General features: G+C 39.2%; 1 protein-coding gene across 1 annotated transcript in view; it reads right to left on the bottom strand.

The window, feature by feature from the left end:
• Nucleotides 1–18,072, bottom strand: part of CARMIL1 (capping protein regulator and myosin 1 linker 1) — a 295,366-nt gene that overhangs the window by 184,323 nt on the left and 92,971 nt on the right. The window contains exons 9-12 of the mRNA XM_042782185.1: nt 15,967–16,070; nt 12,138–12,215; nt 11,923–11,999; nt 4,986–5,090 (exon numbers count right to left, since the gene is read on the bottom strand). Coding sequence (XP_042638119.1) covers nt 4,986–5,090; nt 11,923–11,999; nt 12,138–12,215; nt 15,967–16,070 — 364 coding nt within the window. The remainder of the gene's footprint in view (nt 1–4,985; nt 5,091–11,922; nt 12,000–12,137; nt 12,216–15,966; nt 16,071–18,072) is intronic.

Genomic DNA, 18,072 nt, shown 5'->3' with positions numbered 1-18,072 from the left:
TTTCCAGCAACATAAATGGCAACTATACATGTGGGCCTCACCAGAGGGAATACATAGAAATCAAATCTACTATGTCTGTGCAAAGAGACAACAGAGAAGCTCAGTCTCATCAGTGAGAACAGGGCAAGAGCTGACTGTGAAAGAGATCATCAATTGCTCATATGCAACTTTAAGTTGAAGCTGAAGAAAATTAAAACAAATCCCTGAGAGCCAAAATACAACCTTGAGTATATCCCACATAAATTAAGAGACCACCTGAAGAACAGATTTGATGCACTGAACATCAATGACTGAAGACAGGATGAGTTGTGGAATAACATCAAGGATATCATATACAAAGAAAGCAGAAGGTCATTAAAAAGATGGAAAAGGAAGAAAAAAACAAAATGGATGTTAGAAGAGACTCAAACTCACTCCTGAATGGAGAACAGCTAAAGCAAATGGAAGAAATGATAAAGTAAAAACAACTGAACAGAAGATTTCAAAGGACAGCTTGAGAAGACAAAGTAAAGTATTATAATGAAATGTGCAAAGACCTGGAGTTAGAATATCAAAAGGAAAGACCATGTATGACATTTCTCAAGCTGAAAGAACTAAAGAAAAAAAATGCAAGCCTTAAGTTGCTATATTGAAGAATTCTATGGGAAAAATACTGAAAAATGCAGGAAGTATCATAAGAAGATGTAAGGAATACACAGAGTCACGGCACCGAAAAGAATTGGTCAACATTCAGTCAGTTCAGGAGGTAGCATACAATCAAGAACTTACGGTATTGAAGGAAGAAGTCCAAGCTGTAGTAAAGGAACTAGTGAAAGCCAAGGCTCCAGGAATTGATGGAATGCCCACTGAGATGTTTCAACAACAGATGCAGCACTGGAGGCACTCACTAGTTTATGCCAAGCAATTTGAAAGACAGCTACCTGACGTACCAACTGGAAGAGATCTGTATTTGTGCCCATTCCAAAGAAAGGTGATCAAAAAGAATAAGGAAATTATTGAACAATATCATTAATATCAGATGCAAGTAAAATTTTGCTAAAGATAATTAAAAAACGGTTATAGGAGTATATTAACAGGGTACTGCCAGAAATGTAAGCTGGATTCAGAAGAGGATGTGGAACAATGGATATCACTGCTGATGTCAAATGGATCTTGGCTGAAAGCAACCTAACAATAACAACAACATTGTTAGGAAACAATGCAATAATCCATATAAAGTTTATTTCTTGATATACTAAGTAAATTAGTTGCAACAGCATGAAAAGAAAAAAAAAAAAAAAACTCAGCCAGGGAGATAAGGTTGAGGAGAAGGGACACTATGTGGACAAGAGGCAAGAAGGGCTCAGGGAAATGGAGGAGAGACAGGGAGAGAACAAGAATGAACAATAAATATAAAACTCACACTGCACAGTCAGTGGCACTGGAGCCTAACACCAGTCCTGGGACACATATAAACCACATCATTCAGGAAACACTTAGGAACTGTGTCACTGTGTCTTTTAGAGCCCCCCCCCCCCTTTAAATACTTTGCTATGGACTAAAACAGCCTCAAAGGAAAAGCATAAATATGAAATAAGCAGATACATTCTTTGTATTGCTTTCACAGAATCCCAAATTAAATGGGAAAGTTCTAAAAAATATTGTTATGTCCAACTTAAAGAGTTACTCTCAAAAGAAGTTGGTTTTCTTTAGTTTATTCTCATGGCTCCTTATCCCAAACACGTGAAGGAATGAGGGTCTACCTCCAGCCCTCTAGGTACAGTGGAAGGCAGTGTGGTGTCAGATACAACTTTGAGCCAGTGAAAGCAGGCTTGATGCTGTAATGCACACCACAGAACCCTCTCCCTGAAGAGAAATACTTTACCTGAAGTTAGTAAGAGATATAAAACCCTAGACTCTTTGCCCCAATTTAGGAAAACTCGTAAGGGTCATCCCAGCTCCAAGGCTCCCACAGGGCCAGCTGAGTCCATCACTGGGAAGGCACCCAGTTCAACTCTCCCTGTGCTGAATCCTGCTTTTTTCCTCCCTCCCACTCCACAGGTGGTAATCCCAAAAGCACTTCCTAATAAATGTCCTCCATGCTAACCTCCATCTCAATGTCTGCTTCCCCAAAAACCCAACCTACAACAGTGATTTTGGGGAAATTACTTAGCTTCTCTGAGCATCAATATCCTCAACACTAAAATGGGTTAAGATTACCAACTTTCCACAGCTGCTGCCAATGTTAAAGGTGATGATAGTTCATATACAAGCACTCAGTACAGTATCTAGCACAGGGTTTTGAATGCTGAGGAGCCAATTACAACTCATAGGAACCTTATAAGACACACAAGAACTGCTCCACAGGGTTGCCTAGGCTTTAATTCTGCATGGATGTTGACTGCCACGTCTTTTCTCCAGAGAAGCCCTTGGGTAGGTTTGAACCACTCACCTCAGTGCTTAACTATTATGCCACCAGGGAATTCCCTTCCCTCTCTAACCTCTTGTAGATAAAACTGAGTCCCCCGGTTTTGTGATGCTTTTTCAAATTATATAATCATATTCAAACTATATAATATAGTCGTCCCTCGGTATCCATGGGGGATTGGTTCCATAACCCTTGTGGATACCAAAATTCATGCACATTCAAGACCCTTAAGATAAAATAGCATAGTAGTTGCATATAACCTATGTACATGTTCCCATATACTGTAATCATCTCTGTTGTTGTTGTTGTTATGTGCCGTCGAGTCGGACCTGACTCATAGAGACTGCTCCTTGGGTTTCCGAGGCAGTATCACTACGGAAGTAGATTGCCTTATCTTCCTTCTGAGGAGCAGCTGGTGGGTTTGAACCGCCAGCCTTCTGGTTAGCAGTCAAGTGCTTTAGGCACTATGCTACCAGAGCTCCTTACTTATAATACCTAATACAATGCAAATGATAAGTAAATAGCACTTGACTCCCTCTTACTCTTTGAGGAATTGCTTTGACCACTGAATTGTTCCTCCCTCCCCAATATTTTCAATCCACAGTTGGTTAAATCTGTGGATGTGGAACTGAGGATACAGAGGCCTGACTGCAGAATTTTGTTTACAAAAATCACTAGCCATTAAGCCCTTTCCCTTACATTTCAGTTTTTAATAAATGAAAAATAGAGCTGAAGTGACTACTAATATGACTCTATTAAACATTAAGATTTAGCAATTATCAAGTATTTCTGAAGTACAATGTTTATAAGTATATATTTATAATAAACTGCAGTAAATCCTTTATTTTTATACTGTGGAACATTCTATGAAATCATTTATGCTAATCAATCTCTACTGAGATCAACACTACTGAAAAAATTAGAATATAGTATACCTCCCAATAAAACTATTTTGAATATACTAATCTCTCATTGATACACCATGAGAGCAAGGAGTATGTTTAGTTTTGCTTTCTACTCAGTGTCTCGTGTTATTTAGCACACTGTAGAGGCTCAATAAGTATTAGGTGAAAGTAAATGTGATTAATAGAGTTTTTCTTTTGGTGGAACTTATTGAATTAATGTTTTGTATGTTTTTTGTTTGTTTTTAAAATCTGCTATAATGGCAGGAAGGAGCTCTGGTGGTGCTGTGGTTAAGGCACTGGGCTGATAACCAAAAGTTCATCAGTTTGAACCCACCTCCATGGAAGAAAGATGAGGCAGTCTGCTTCTGTAAAGATTTATAGGCTTAGAAACCTGATGGGGGTTGCTGTGAGTTGGAATCAACTTGATAGCAGTGAGTTTGGGTTTTGATATCATGTCAGGCTTTCTTAAGCACTTCACTGGATCTACTGTTCTTATAAGCAACAATTGTCTTAATAGTAAGGTACTATGTGCAATACTCTAATGAAGAACTTTACATCTTTCAAAAAGAAAATAAAAAGATAAGGCAATTTACAAAATAGATGAAGATAATTTTCTAATAAATAAATAGCATTTATTGCTTTTTCCGGGAGCTCTGGTAGCATAGTGGCTAAAGCACTTGACTGCTCACCAGAAGGCTGGCGGTTCAAACCCACCAGCCACTCCTCGGAAGGAAGGTTGGGCATTCCTACTTCCGTAGTGATACTGCCTCGGAAACCCAAGGAGGGGTCGCTATGAGTCGGGGCCGACTCGACGGCACATAACAACAACAACAACATTGCTTTTTCCATTCCATACAAATTACAAGGGGAAATGGAATGCTGATTTACATGTTAGCTAAGGGAAAGAAGGAGTCTGTGCATACATTCAATACATTCATGTATTTCTGACAATGTACATATTCATAACTGCTTTGAGAATGTCTTCTTCACATTCAAAGAGAATCTGAATCTCTAGCCCTTCTACACTGGAATTCTGAATATTCATGGCAATGCTAACCAGGAGTCTTATGGATAACAAATTGGTTTCACCCCTCAATTAGCCAAAAATATGGACTTCACCACTACATCTACAAAAGGGATATTAACCAGCAATATAAATTGTCTGCCAAGCAAATATGCCAAACAGATACCCAGAGAGAACACCTATCTTGATCTGGATAATTCAGAAATGAAAACACCTAAAATTTGATTCTGTTGCATATGTACAGTTTGTATAGAGTTTGATTATTACTATTAGTTGAAATATTTAGAATAGATGTTGATTAAAAAGCACACAGAACATTCTTAAAAAGGATTGAGCAGAGGTTAAAATAAAGTCAACGGTACTTGTGAGCAAAGCTTTTACAAAAAGTCAGTGACAACTGTCGAGGTCATAATGCAAAATTTTGTTTGTTTGATAGAAGATGCAATAATATCAGTAATGCACAATATATTCACTTTCAGTGATCAAAAAAAAAAAAAAAAAATTAAATTTACTCTAGTGTCCTGGAGTAAAAAAGCATTCTCATCTATCTTCTCTGTCTTTCGATTATATTTTTCTTTCTTTCTTCTCCCAAGAACATCCATAATAACAAAATGAACTTTAAAAGCTCTGGAGAAAATTAACCACTCACTTTAATGGCTCAGGAGACAGTTTTGTGCCTGAAAGGTTGATTTGCATCAGAGCCAGAGAACTACTAAAAAACTGTTTGAAAGACGGGGGTACGTCTTTTCCTTTCCTGGAAAACAAAACACAAAAGTCACACTTCCATCTCAGTGCCCTCCACTTCCAAACTGTCAAACATCTCAAAACACAGTTATTCATAGGTTACTCACACACTGAAAATTAATCCATAAATCAGTGACAATTTAAAATAAAAATAGTCAGAAACCTAATAAATGAACCTAATACAATTAAAGGAATGATATGAGAGGTTAAGGCATCTCATTGAGTCCTGAAAATAATACATTCCTATTCTTTGTCACCAATCCACTCATTATTTTTTTTACCCCTAAATCTCCAGAAAGTTCCATGTTTGGATTTTCAGGTTTATCACCAATTTAAAGTGTTTTCCCACTGGGTGGCATCAAACATTAAGGATCATCACCTGCATTTGGCAGTAGTTTTAAGATGCAGCAAGCTACTCATGCAACAAGACTATGATCTTATGTCAAGCTAAGGAACAGCTTAAGAAGTCTGAATGGTATGATGCCTGCAGAATAGTCTATTCAGGTATGACATATACTCTACAAATCTAATCAGTTCAAACTAAAGATGAAAATAAAGGCAAAACTTCAAAAGGACATGCGCAACACTTCCTAAAACATCCTCTTGTTGATACAGTGAGAAGTAAGTGGATCAAATCAAACAGTTCAACAATAATGTTGCATCAACCCCATAGTACAAGTATATAAGAAAATAAAATTCGAGATCCAAAGCTGGAATGTCAATATATTTTGCTTGTTCTGTTCTACCTTATAGAATGATGTAAGGGTTGGACAGTCCACCTATATAAAGCACTTACCTTAGTGCATAGTAAGCGCTCATTTAATCACAGTTAATCATGTTCTATGGAGAGATTCATAGACTCTCGGAGTAGAAGGCATCTTAGTGGGTTAGCTCAACCACATAATATTCAATCACATTTAACATACAGAGATCCAGGAAAGTCTATCAATATTTGAAAAGCTTTTAAAACAGGACAGTTTCAGACTATTTGGGAAGAAAGATCTAGGCAATCAGAAACTACTGAAGAAAAAAAAGAAAATAAACCTAAGTAGAAGGAGAATCCTAGTGAAATATGATATTAGACATTCCAAACAGCCAGTTTCAGGTATGAGAACAATATAACTTTATATATTCCTGTTCATTTCATGATGAGCAAATATTGTTATTCTTTGAATACAGTTTTCCTGATACTTTGTTTTGGTGTGGAATGTACTGTTGCTTTGTTATGTGCCATGGAGTCATCTCCAATTCATATCGACCCCTCCTTGGGTTTCCAAGGCTGTATCACTACGGAAAGAGATTGCCCAACCTTCCTTCTGAGGAGTGGCTGGTGGGTTGGAATTGCCAACCTTCTGGTTAGCAGTCAAGTGCCTTAGGCACTATGCCACCAGAGCTCCTGTGGAATGTATTAGTATTCCCAAATATTCACTCCCTGAGGGTGGATTATGCTTCCTTACTCCACTGAAGGCAGGCTTAACCATGTAAATTTCTTTGGTCAGAGGGATAGGTGCAGATGTAGTGTATATGACTTCTAAGCAAAGGTTTTAAGAGCCAGTATATGTGAGGCCACAATCTTTTGTTCCTCTGATATGAGACTGGCAATGGCTCCAGTAGAAGCTATTCTGCATCCCACAGTGAAGATGATATGGACAGTGCTGTAGCTAGCCCACAATGGGCATGTCACAAAACCACTGTTACTGAAATCCCTCCTAGACTTCACACTCCATGATGTTATTCTCAGAGGAATTGGTGGCATATATTTGCTATTGTGAAGATTTACACCATTGATGAAATATTACTCCGACAATTCGATGACATCAAGTTGATTCTGACTCAAAGTGACCCATTAGGACAGAGTAGAACTGCTCCATGAGATTTCCAAGGCTGTAAATCTTTATGGAAGCAAACCGTCACTTCTTTCTTCCACAAAGAGACTGGTGGGTTCGAAATGCCAGCCTTTTGGTCTGTAGCTGAGCACTTAACCACTGCACCACCAAGCCTCCTTTCATTGTACTAATAAAACTAAAAACCAAACTCACTGCCATTCTGACTCATAGCAGCAAAACTCATTAGGTTTCCAAGGCTGTAAATTTTTACAGAAGTAGTCTGCCTCATCTTTCTTCCATAGAGCAGCTGGTGGGTTTTAACCACCAACCTTTTCATTAGTAGCCAAATGCCTTAACCACTCACTACACCACTGGAGCTCCTTACTGCACCAACAGCACTTTAAAATATAGAATACATTTGCAAGGCACCATTGTGAAATGAAGCATGCCACATAGCTGAATTTTTAAAATATGTGAAGGTTATCTTTTAGAAAACATAAAGCTTTTAAAAAGTTAACCAATAAAAAGTATTTATGTTGTTGTTGTTGTTGCTGTTGAGTTGTCTCTGACTCACAGCAACCCTATGCACAGCAGAACAAAACACTGTGCGGTCTTGTGCCAGCCTCACAATCCTTGCTATACCGGAGCCCATCGTTGTAACCACTGTGTCTATCCATCTCATTGAGGGCCTTCCCCTTCTTTGTTGACCCTCTACTTTACCAAGCATGATATCCTTCTCCAGGGAATGGTTCCTTTTGACAACATGACCAAAGTAGGTGAGATGAAGTCTGGCCATTCTTGCTTCCAAAGAGCATTCTGGCTGCACTTCCTCCAGGACAGTTTATTAGTCCTTTTAACAGACCATGGTACTCTTAATTTTTTTTTCTAACACCACAACTCAAAAGCATCAACTCTTCTTCAGTCTTCCTTATTCATTGTCCAGCTCTCACATGCATAACAGGCTATCGAAAATACCATGGCTTGGGTTAGGTGTACCTTAGTCTTCAAGGAGACATCTTTGCTCTTCATCACATGAAAGAGGTCCTTTGCAGCAGATTTGCCCAATGCAATACGTTGTCTGATGACTTGACTGCTGCTTCCATTGTTGCTGATTGTACAGCCAAGTAATATGAAAACCTTGACAACTTCAATCTTTTCTCAATCCACCATGAAGGTGTTTACCAGACCAGTTGTGAGGATTTTTGTTTTCTTGATATTGAAGTGTAATTCATACTGCAGACTGGAGTCTTTAATCTTCATCATTAAGTGCTTCAAATCATCCTCACTTTCACTTGACACAAGCAAAGTTGTGTCATCTGCATATTGCAGGTTGTTAATGAGTTTTCCTGCAATCCTGATGCCATGTTCTTCTTCACATAATCCAGCTTTTTGGATTATCTGCTCAGCATACAAATTGAATAAGTATGGTGAAAGGATACAACCCTGATGCAGCCCCTTCTTGATTTTAAACCATGCAGGCTCTCCTTATTCTGCTTGAACAACAGCCTCTTGATCTATGTATAGGTTCCTCATGAATATAACCAAGTGTTCTGGAATTCCCATTCTTCTCAATGCTATCCACAATTTGTTATGATCCACACAATCCAATGATTTTTCATAGTCAATAATACATCAATAAACATCTTTCTGGTATTCTTTGCTTTCAGCCAAGATCCATCTGACATCAGCAATAATATCCCTCATCCCACATCCTCTTTTGAATCCAGTTTGCATTTCTGGAAGTTCTCTGTCAATATACTGCTGCAATCATTTTTGAATTATCTTCAGTAAGATTTTACTTGTATGTGATGTTAATGATAATGTTCAATAATTCCCACATTCTGTGGGATCACCTTTCTTTGGAATGGGTACAAATATGGATCTTTTCCAGTCAGTTGACGTACCTGTCTTCCAAATCTCTTGGGATAACTGAGTGAGAGCCTCCAACAGGGCATCCATTTGTTGAAACATCTCAATGGGTATTCAGTCAATTCCTGGAGCCTTGTTCTTCACCAATTCCTTCATTGTAGCTTTGACTTCTTCCTTTAATACCTTTGGTTCTTCATCATATGCCCCCTCCTGATATGGATGAACATATCCATATCCATGGTACACTGACTTTAGGTATTCCTTCCCTCTTCTTTTGATGCTTTCTGCATCATTCAATATTTTGCCCATAGAATCTTTCAGTACTGCAACTCAAGGATTAAATTTTTTCCTCAGTTCTTTCAGCTTATGAAATGCTGTGCATTTTCTTCCCTTTTGGTTCTCTATCTCCAGGTCTTTGCACATTTCATTAAAGTAATTGGCTTTGTCTGTTTGAGCTGCTCTTTGAAATCTTCTGTTCAGCTCTTTTATCTTGTCATTTCTTCCATTTGCTTTAGCTACTCTCCACTCAAGGGCAAGTTTCAGATCTCCTCTGACATCTATTTCGGTCTTTTCTTCCTTTACTGTCTTTTTAATGACCTCTTGCTTTCTTCGTGGATAATGTTCTTGATATCATCCCACGATTCCTATGGTTTTCCATCACTGGTGTTCAAGGCATCAAATCTATCCTTTAAATGGTCTCTAAATTCCGGAGAGGTATAATCAAGATCATATTTTGGCTCTTGTGGACTTGTTTTAATTGTCTTCAATTTCAACTTGTAAGTGTATATGAGCAGTTGATGGTCTGTTCCACAATCAGCTCCTGGCCTTATTTTGACTGAAGATGTTGAGTTTCTCTATTGCCTCTTGCCACAGATGTAGTCAGTCTGATTCCTGTGTACTCTGTCTAGTGAAGTCCATTTGCATAGTCCTTGCTTATGTTATTAAAAAAAGGTATTTGCAATGAATGTCGTTGGTCTTGCACAATCCTATCATGTGATCTCCAGCATTATTTCTATCTCCAAGGCCATATTTTCCAACTACTGATAACTCTTCTTTGTTTCCAACTTTTGCCACCAGTGATAATCAACACATCTTGATTGCATGTTTGCTCAATTTCAGACTGCAGAAGTTGGTAGAAATTTTCAATATCCTCATCTTTGGCTTTAGTGGTTGGTGCATAAATTTGGATAACAATAGTATTAATCAGTCTTCCTTGTAGGCATATAGGTATTATCCTATCACTGACAGCATTGTACTTCAGGACAGATCTTAAAACGGTCTTTGTGATGATGAATGCCACACCATTCCTGTTCAATTTATTCAGCTCACTAATGCCTACGATCTCAATCTTTCTGCATTTCATTTCATTTTTAACAACTTCCAGTTTTCCTAGATTCATACTTCATACATTCCTTGTTCCAATTATTAATGGATGTTTGCATCTGTATCTGCTCATTTTGAGTTGTGCCACGTCAGCTAATGGAGGTCCCAAAAGCTTTACTCTATCCATATCATTAAGGTCATCCCTAATCTGAGGAGTCAGCTCTTCCTCAGTCAAATTTTGAGTGCCTTCTGACCTGATGGGCTCATCTTCCAGCACTATGTCAGACAATGTTTCAGGGCTATTTATAAAGTTTTCCAGTAATATATCAGACAGTGTTTCACTGTGATTCATAAGGTTTTCACTGGCCAATTCTTTGAGAAGCAGATGTCTCTTCCTTCTTCTGAGTCTGTCTAAGCCCAGAAGCTCCGTTGAAACCGCTCCACCATGGGTAAACCTGCTTGCTTTTTGCAACACGGTGGCATAGCCTCCAGCCTCACAGCAACACACAGAAGCCACCACAGGATGACAAACTGACAGACAAGTTTGTCTCTCTTGGTTGTTCCTAACCCCTCTGCACCTGCCTACCTCAGTCCCCGGCCTTAATATAGTACCACATCAAGGCAAAAAGCAGCCTTCAAGCCTGGGCCTGCCTATCTTAGGCCGCTGCCTTAATAGAGAGCCACATTCAAGTGAAAAGCAGCCTCTAAGCCCCATACCTGCCTACCTCAGGTCTGGCCTTAATACAGAGCCACAATCAAGTGAAAAGCAGCCTCCAGCACCATGCCTACCTACCTCAGTTCCCAGCCTTAATAAAGAGCCACATCCAAGCAAAAAGCAGCCTCCAAGCCCTGGGCCTCCCTACCTCAGGCCCCTGCTTTAATATAGAGCTATACCCAAGTGAAAAGCAGCCTCCAAGCCCCCAGCCTGCCTCCTCAGGCCCCGACCTTAATATAGAGCCACCCCAAAACAAAAAGCAGCCTCTAAGCCCCTTGCCCATCTACCTCAGGCCCCTGCCTTAATATACAGCCATACCCAAGTGATAAGCAGCTTCCAAGCCCCTGGCCTGCCTACCTCAAACCCCTGTCTTAATATAGAGCCATACCCAAGTGAAAAGCAGCCTCCAAGCTGATCCCAGATCCCAGAATACCACCTATGAATAACCTATATACTTTTCATAAGGAGCCCTGGCAGTGTAGTGGTTAACCACTAGGCTGTCACTAAGCATAGGGTTACTATGAGACAGAATCGAATTGACAGCAACAGGTTTGGTTTTGGTTTTATACACTCTTCATAATTCTTGTATTTTGTTCCATTCTAAGTTGCTGCTTTTTGTAAATCCTTATTGCTTCTAATCTGCTGCCTTATTTTGCAAACAATTTTAAGTCAGGAGTGTAGTGGCTAGGTACTTAGATCAGTCCTACACTTCCACAAATTAAAATGCATGAGCTTTGGGATGACCATTCTTTTCACTTACTGGAGGTAACTTATACTTACTTCCAAGTTCAAAATTGAAAACTACGTGTTTAAGTTTCTAAATGGGTTTTTACTGTAGTAAGAGAGATCGCCTGTCCACGTACGGGAAATAGTGCATTATCATATAGTTCATATAGGCAGGCTGGAGGTATGATAAGAATATTAACTCATGGTGGGTAAAGATAACAAAAGCTTAAACTTTCAAGGCCTAATATTTAAAGATAATAGTTTAAGGCAATCACCTTCTTTCATGGACAATATTCATCCTTTATCAATCTATTTTCATTATGACTATAGCTTTCTCTGTAACATATTCCTAGGTTACAATGATAGCAGGAGTAAATCCATACCGGTGAGAAAAGACAGTTCTGGAGAGATTGAGCACAGCTAAATGTTGAAGGCATCCACGGAGAAGAGCTCCACAGACCTGGAAAAAAAAAAAAAAAGGTGCTCTTATTTTCAAATATTTCTTGGTCTAGCAGAATATTTAATTATAGAGAAAATCCCTTGTATCCCACCAAAATAAATGTTCTCAGACCCCCAGTGCAATATAAAAAAATGTTACCATGTCCAGGGAACACTCCGTATTAGATAAATCCAGTTGAGCAATGGCATTTGGATGGGCCAAAAAACTGTACATGTACTTGAAATTAAAAAAAAAAAAACAAAAAACTTGTTAGGGACCTCAAAACATACACTCACACACACCCAACATATTTAGAAATAAGTTGTCCAGACCTCCCAGGATCACTCTCTATGCTTCCCAAGAAGAGTCACAGAATTTTCTGTCATTTTATTACTATCCCCAGAGCAAAAATCCAAACAATAATTTAAATAAAATCATATTTGAGTGAAAAGAGAAGTGGTGGCAGGGCCCTAAATGGAATCTTGGCTACCAAACTTCTCTCCTGCTACGCATGATTTCATTTTCCTGATTAGCTTAGCTTTAATTATATAATTTTGAAACAATGCTAATTAATTTTAACTTCCGAGATGGAAGTATCACCTGAATTGCAGTTATCCTATCAAAATGCTAATCATTTTTGAAAGTGTTGAAGAAACCACCAGTTTGAAATTGCACCACAGTATGGTCTCAGGCCTTATGCTCTTCTATTCAACATAATGGTTTTCCTAGCCTTAGTTACTTCTGAAATCTAACAGGACAAACCCAATAGTAGTATTAGAACAAAATAAAACAAAACCTTGCATATAGCTGCAACACGTCAGGTTTCAAGGGATTACAAACCTTAAACTCTCCCCTCATCAAAGCTATCAGAACAAAAAAACTGAGAATTCTCTGTTATACTCTAATTGCCCATGTGAGTAGCAACTGCCAGAGTCCACAGATAACAAACTGAGATCATGCTGGGCAAATAGCTAAATTCTACTCTACTTCACTGGATGTCACCAGATAATTGCAAAATTAACAAGTTTATACTAACAGTGGCCCGGTCCTTGGCAAATACTCATTAAGCAAAGCAGCTTGGCTATAGGATGCTTCAGAAAAATCCTCAACCAAAGAATTCAGAAGAGCAAAGATTATTCTATAAATAACTCAGAAAGGAGTATATTTTGCAAAGTTCTGATCAGAAAAATCATTGTGCTCTCACATGAAGCAGCCTTAGCACTCTCAATTAATTCAGAACTAGTGGCCTCAAAAGGAGCCCTGGTGGAGCAGGAATTAAGCACTCGCTGCTAACTGAAAGGTCAGTGATTTGAACCCATCAGCCACTCCATGGGAGAAAGACATAACAGTCTGCTTCTGTCAAGATGACAGGCTTGTTCTGTGGTAGTTCTATTCTGTCCCTTACGGTCACTGTGAGTCAGGATCAACTTGATAGCAATGGGTTTTAAGGCAGTTCTAACTCTGTCCTATAGGGTCACTATAATTCAGAATCAACTTGATGGCAATGAGTTTCAGTGGCCTCAAGAGACATGTAAGCTTGGTGTGGTTTTACCCTTGGCCACCAGCTGGGGGAGCTCTAATCATCCTGAAGTTGGCCAACACTTCCCTCCCCAAAGAGGCAGGTCCTTGCTAGGATGCTTTTCCTGAAGATACAGTGTGGTTCCAAGTTCCTGCACCTGCTGCCAGTTCCCAGAACCTCAGCCTGTGTGGAGCTGGAATATCACTCTTACCCAGGCCTTATCATTCCACTTCCTGTTCCCCAGAGACAAGATGGAATAAGAGTCACCCATGACCAGCAAAAGATGTCCTGGGCTACTTTGTTGTCTTACGTGACTATGAATGCCTCTGTTTTACTTGTTTTATTATTTAATCTTTGGTGGCTTCTTTCATCCTTCCCTGTATTTTCTCTAGTGTGTCAGTATAAAGTTATAGGCATTTCACATCAGACCCCTTGTTTTTCCTTGGGAGTGAAATTTATGAACCATCAGCGAAGGTGACAATTGAAACCAGCAAATGCACAGAAAAAGTCATGGCACACTAGGAAACATTTATTATTTAAATGATTTCAAGTGCCAAGGAGGGGAAACCAAACAAAACTACAAGGACTGTGCAACATTCCTTGACTTACAAGAAAAGAAAAACAAAAATAAATTAGTGTTTCTCACTCCCTGTAAAATAATAAAATGAAAATTAAGATCTTTTAAAGATGTCACCTTTCTGGACATCAAGCTCAATTAGCATAACATACTACCCAAAAACACTGTTCCCCCTCCTACTTTGGCACGTAGTGGCTGGGATCTTAAAAGCTTGCAAACAGCCATCTAGATGCAATGATGGGTCTCGTCTCATCCAAAGCAAAGAAGAATGAAGAAAACCAAAGATTCATGAAACAATTAGTCCAAGTGACGGGTATACCACACAATCCCCAGCCTATATGATTATGAGACCAGAAGAACTAAATCGTGCCCAGCTAACTGTCAACTACTTGGACAGGGATCTATGTAGGTGATCCTCGATAAAGTGGGAGAAGAATGTGGAACAAAATTCAAAATCATTAGGGAAAAAAAAAGGGGGGACCAGGTTTCCTGGCCTGATAGAGCCTGGTGGAACCATTGTGACTATGGCCCCTAGCTGCCCTTCAGGTCTGGAATTGAACCCACACCTGTGGCTTCCAGCCAAACAAAAGACAGGCATATGAGGTGAATATTTATACTAGGTAGATACACTCCTTGGAAGAACAATAATGGGAGAATAGAAGGGCTGTATATGCACAGGGACATAGCTCAGGGGGCAGGAGTGCACAGAGGGAAGGACACAGGTAAGAGGTAAATATGGGGAGGGGAGCTGTTACATTGTGGTAAATCGTAGTCAATGTCAAGAGACAAAGTCTATGTGAACTGCTGTATGGAAATTGAATTTGCCCTGTAAACTTTCACCCAAATCACAATTAAAAAAAAAAAAAAGATGTCCCTTTCTGTAAGCCCTATTGTTAAGAGACTTTCTTCTAAATTTTATTATTACCACATATGGTAATGACATCGTACCTAATCTACTGTATTGGTAAGAGTTGATAAACGTTTACATTACTGATTCAGTTGCATAGAAATACTTGTTAGAATTCAGGGAAACTTTTTGCCTGTGTACTCAAACTGAAGAGTGTCCCCAATTTACTCCTAACCTTCCTCTCTCCCCATCCCCCAATTGTATTCATGGAATATACCAGGACTTGGTGTGAACCCTGTGGAGCATAGTTCTACTCTGACTCACATGGGGTTGCCATGAACGAGAATCTCCTCAATGGCAATTGGTTTGGTTTAAGGTTTATCTCAACATCCCCTTTCATTTGTAAACTATTAAAAATTGCCCGTCTTCTCAACAATACTGTATAATGATGAAATACTTCATTTTACATTACTAATCTTTCCTATTCGGAGCCAACTTAATGGCAAATAACAACAACAACAACAATCTTTCCTATCAGGCAATTTTAAATGATAAAGGAGCACGTTGAAATGAAAAAAAAAATTCTTCAGGAGAAGTATTTCCAAAAAGAATGAGAAGCTGAGCATCACTCAATGAGAAAAAACAACTATAATGATAGACTACATTTAATTAAAGAATACTGCAGAATTTTTCTTTAAGACACTTAAGCTTGGAAATAAATTATTTTAAGATATCACGATAAAAGGAAATGCAAGGAAGTAAATTAGAATGCCATGTCTAGAAATTAGTATAAACCAAACCAAACTCATTGCCATCAAGTCGATTCTGACTCACAGTGACCCCTATTGGATTTCAAAGGCTGTAAATCTCACAGAAACACACTGCCCCATCTTTCTTCCCTGGAAGGGCAGGTGGATTCGAACCAGTGACCTTCTGGCTAGGAGCCAAATACCTTAACAATTGCACCACCACAGCTCCTTGAAATTAGTCCAGGCTTATCAAACAGAGCTTCGTTGAAGATCAAAGTAAGGAAAGGAAAACCTACCGAGAGGTCATCACCGCGAAGGACGTTCCCTGAGAGGTCTAGATGGATAAGGGTGGTGGCAGTCAATGGGTTGGCACTGAGTGACTGAGAAAGGCTATTCACCCCTGCAACAAAGAGAAGGTTCAGGTTCAATTTCCATTCCAGCAACCAAGATGAGGTTTGAGAGTTTCTATAAATGGTTTGAGAGTTTCTATAAAAGAGTTTCTATAATTGTCCCGTTGAATTGCAGGACTGAGGTTAACCATAAGCATGGACTCAAAACAGTAGCTCTATGATTGTGTCTTCTTTATGTCATACCCTCAGGAAGAACAGGCTACTCATAGATACAGCCATCTCAATGAGTAGGAGAGAAGAATGGAATCCACTTCATGTTGCTTCACCTACTCTGTGTTCAAGGAGGGAAAGGACTGTATTTTAGCAATAAAGCATATTTTCTTTGAAGTCACAGAATGATGCAAGCCAGTCTAACTAACAACTTGTATAATGAAATCCTGACAGATGACTCTTGACCTATGGTGCAGTGCTTAAATGATGCATGCCCACATGCAGATGTTTCAGGCTACTTAAAGTACTTGAAAGTTAATATAGGAATATACTGCTTGACTTAACGTATCACCCACCCATTGCCATCGAGGTGATTCCGACTCATAGTGACCTTTTAGGACAAAGTAGAACTTTCCCATAGGGTTTCCACAACTGTAAATCTTTATGGAAGCAGACTGCCTCATCTTTCAGCCGTCACCAGAGCTCCTTTAATGTATTACACTCAGGATAAAATTTAGACTGAAATGGATTTTTACAACGAGTAAGGAGATACTACACATGTAAGAAGTAATTAAAGGGAAAAACTTGCATATTAGTTAGCATACTCTAGGCACTATATGGGAGCTCTGGTAGCATAGTGGCTAAGGCACTTGACTGCTAACCAGAAGGCTGGCAGTTCAAACCCACCAGCCACTCCCTGGAAGGAAGATGAGACAATCTACTTCCGTAGTGATACTACCTGGGAAACTCAAGGAGGGGTCGCTATGAGTCGGGTCCAACTCAACGGCACATAACAACAACAACAACAGGCACTATGTACATATAAAACATATGGCTGACGTTAGGTTTAACTCAACTGAACTGGCAAATATTGACATAGAAAATAAAGAATGAATACATGAGGAAATTAAGAAAGCAAGGTCATCTGCAAGAAGGAGGCTGTGTTCTGTTCTACATGGGTAACAGTAATTGGCCTAGCTGAATGCTAGGTCTTAACTGTAAAGCGGGGTGGATTTTTATCAGGTCACTACTTTTTATAAGGGAGTAGAAGCTATTTAAGTAGAAGCTATATAAGCTATGTAAGAAACTATATAAGTAGAAGCTATATAACCTGGTGGCACCATGGTTAAATGCTCAGCTGCTAACCAGAAGATCGTCAGTTCAAATACAACAGCTGCTCTGTGAGATAAAGATGTGGCAGTCTGCTTCCATAAAGATGTATAGCCTTGAAAACCCTATGGGGCAGTTCTACTCTGGCCTGTAGGATCACTATGAGTTGAAATTGACTCAAAGGCAAGGGATTCAGAGGCTAAATGGCTACCACTCGTCTATCAGTTTGTTGTACTGTGGTGGCTTGCATGATGCTATGATGCTAGAAGCTATGCCATCAGTAGGAACACCTATCATGGACATGTTTCAGTGGAGCTTTCAGACAAAGAAAGACTAGCAAAAAAGGTCTGGTGATCTACTTCCAAAAAACCAACTATTTAAAACTCTATGGAGCACACTTCTACTCTGACATACATGGGGTCACTATGAGCCAAACTGACTTCACAGCAACTGTTTTAGTTTTGTTTTAAATGTCAGTATAAAAGAGGGGTCACTCACTGGAGTCCACAGGAGCCGATACCCTCTGAATATCACTGATAATTATTCTTAGGATAATAGAGATGTGGTATAGGAAAGCTCTTCAATGCTTCTTCTAAAAGTCCACTGTTCCAAATGAAATATTTTGGAACTCTGGTGACTTCTAAGACACTTCTAAGGTGGCACAATGGTTAAAGTATTCAGCTGCTAACCAAAAGTTCGGTGTTCGAACCCACCAGCTGCTTCATGGGACAA

This window comes from Orycteropus afer, unplaced genomic scaffold (assembly GCF_000298275.1).
Source record: "Orycteropus afer afer isolate SDZICR_OR568_19922 unplaced genomic scaffold, OryAfe1.0 scaffold00255, whole genome shotgun sequence".
Lineage (NCBI taxonomy): Eukaryota > Metazoa > Chordata > Mammalia > Tubulidentata > Orycteropodidae > Orycteropus > Orycteropus afer.
Note: the sequence above shows the minus strand (reverse complement) of the source record. Positions and strands in the feature narration are given on the sequence as shown.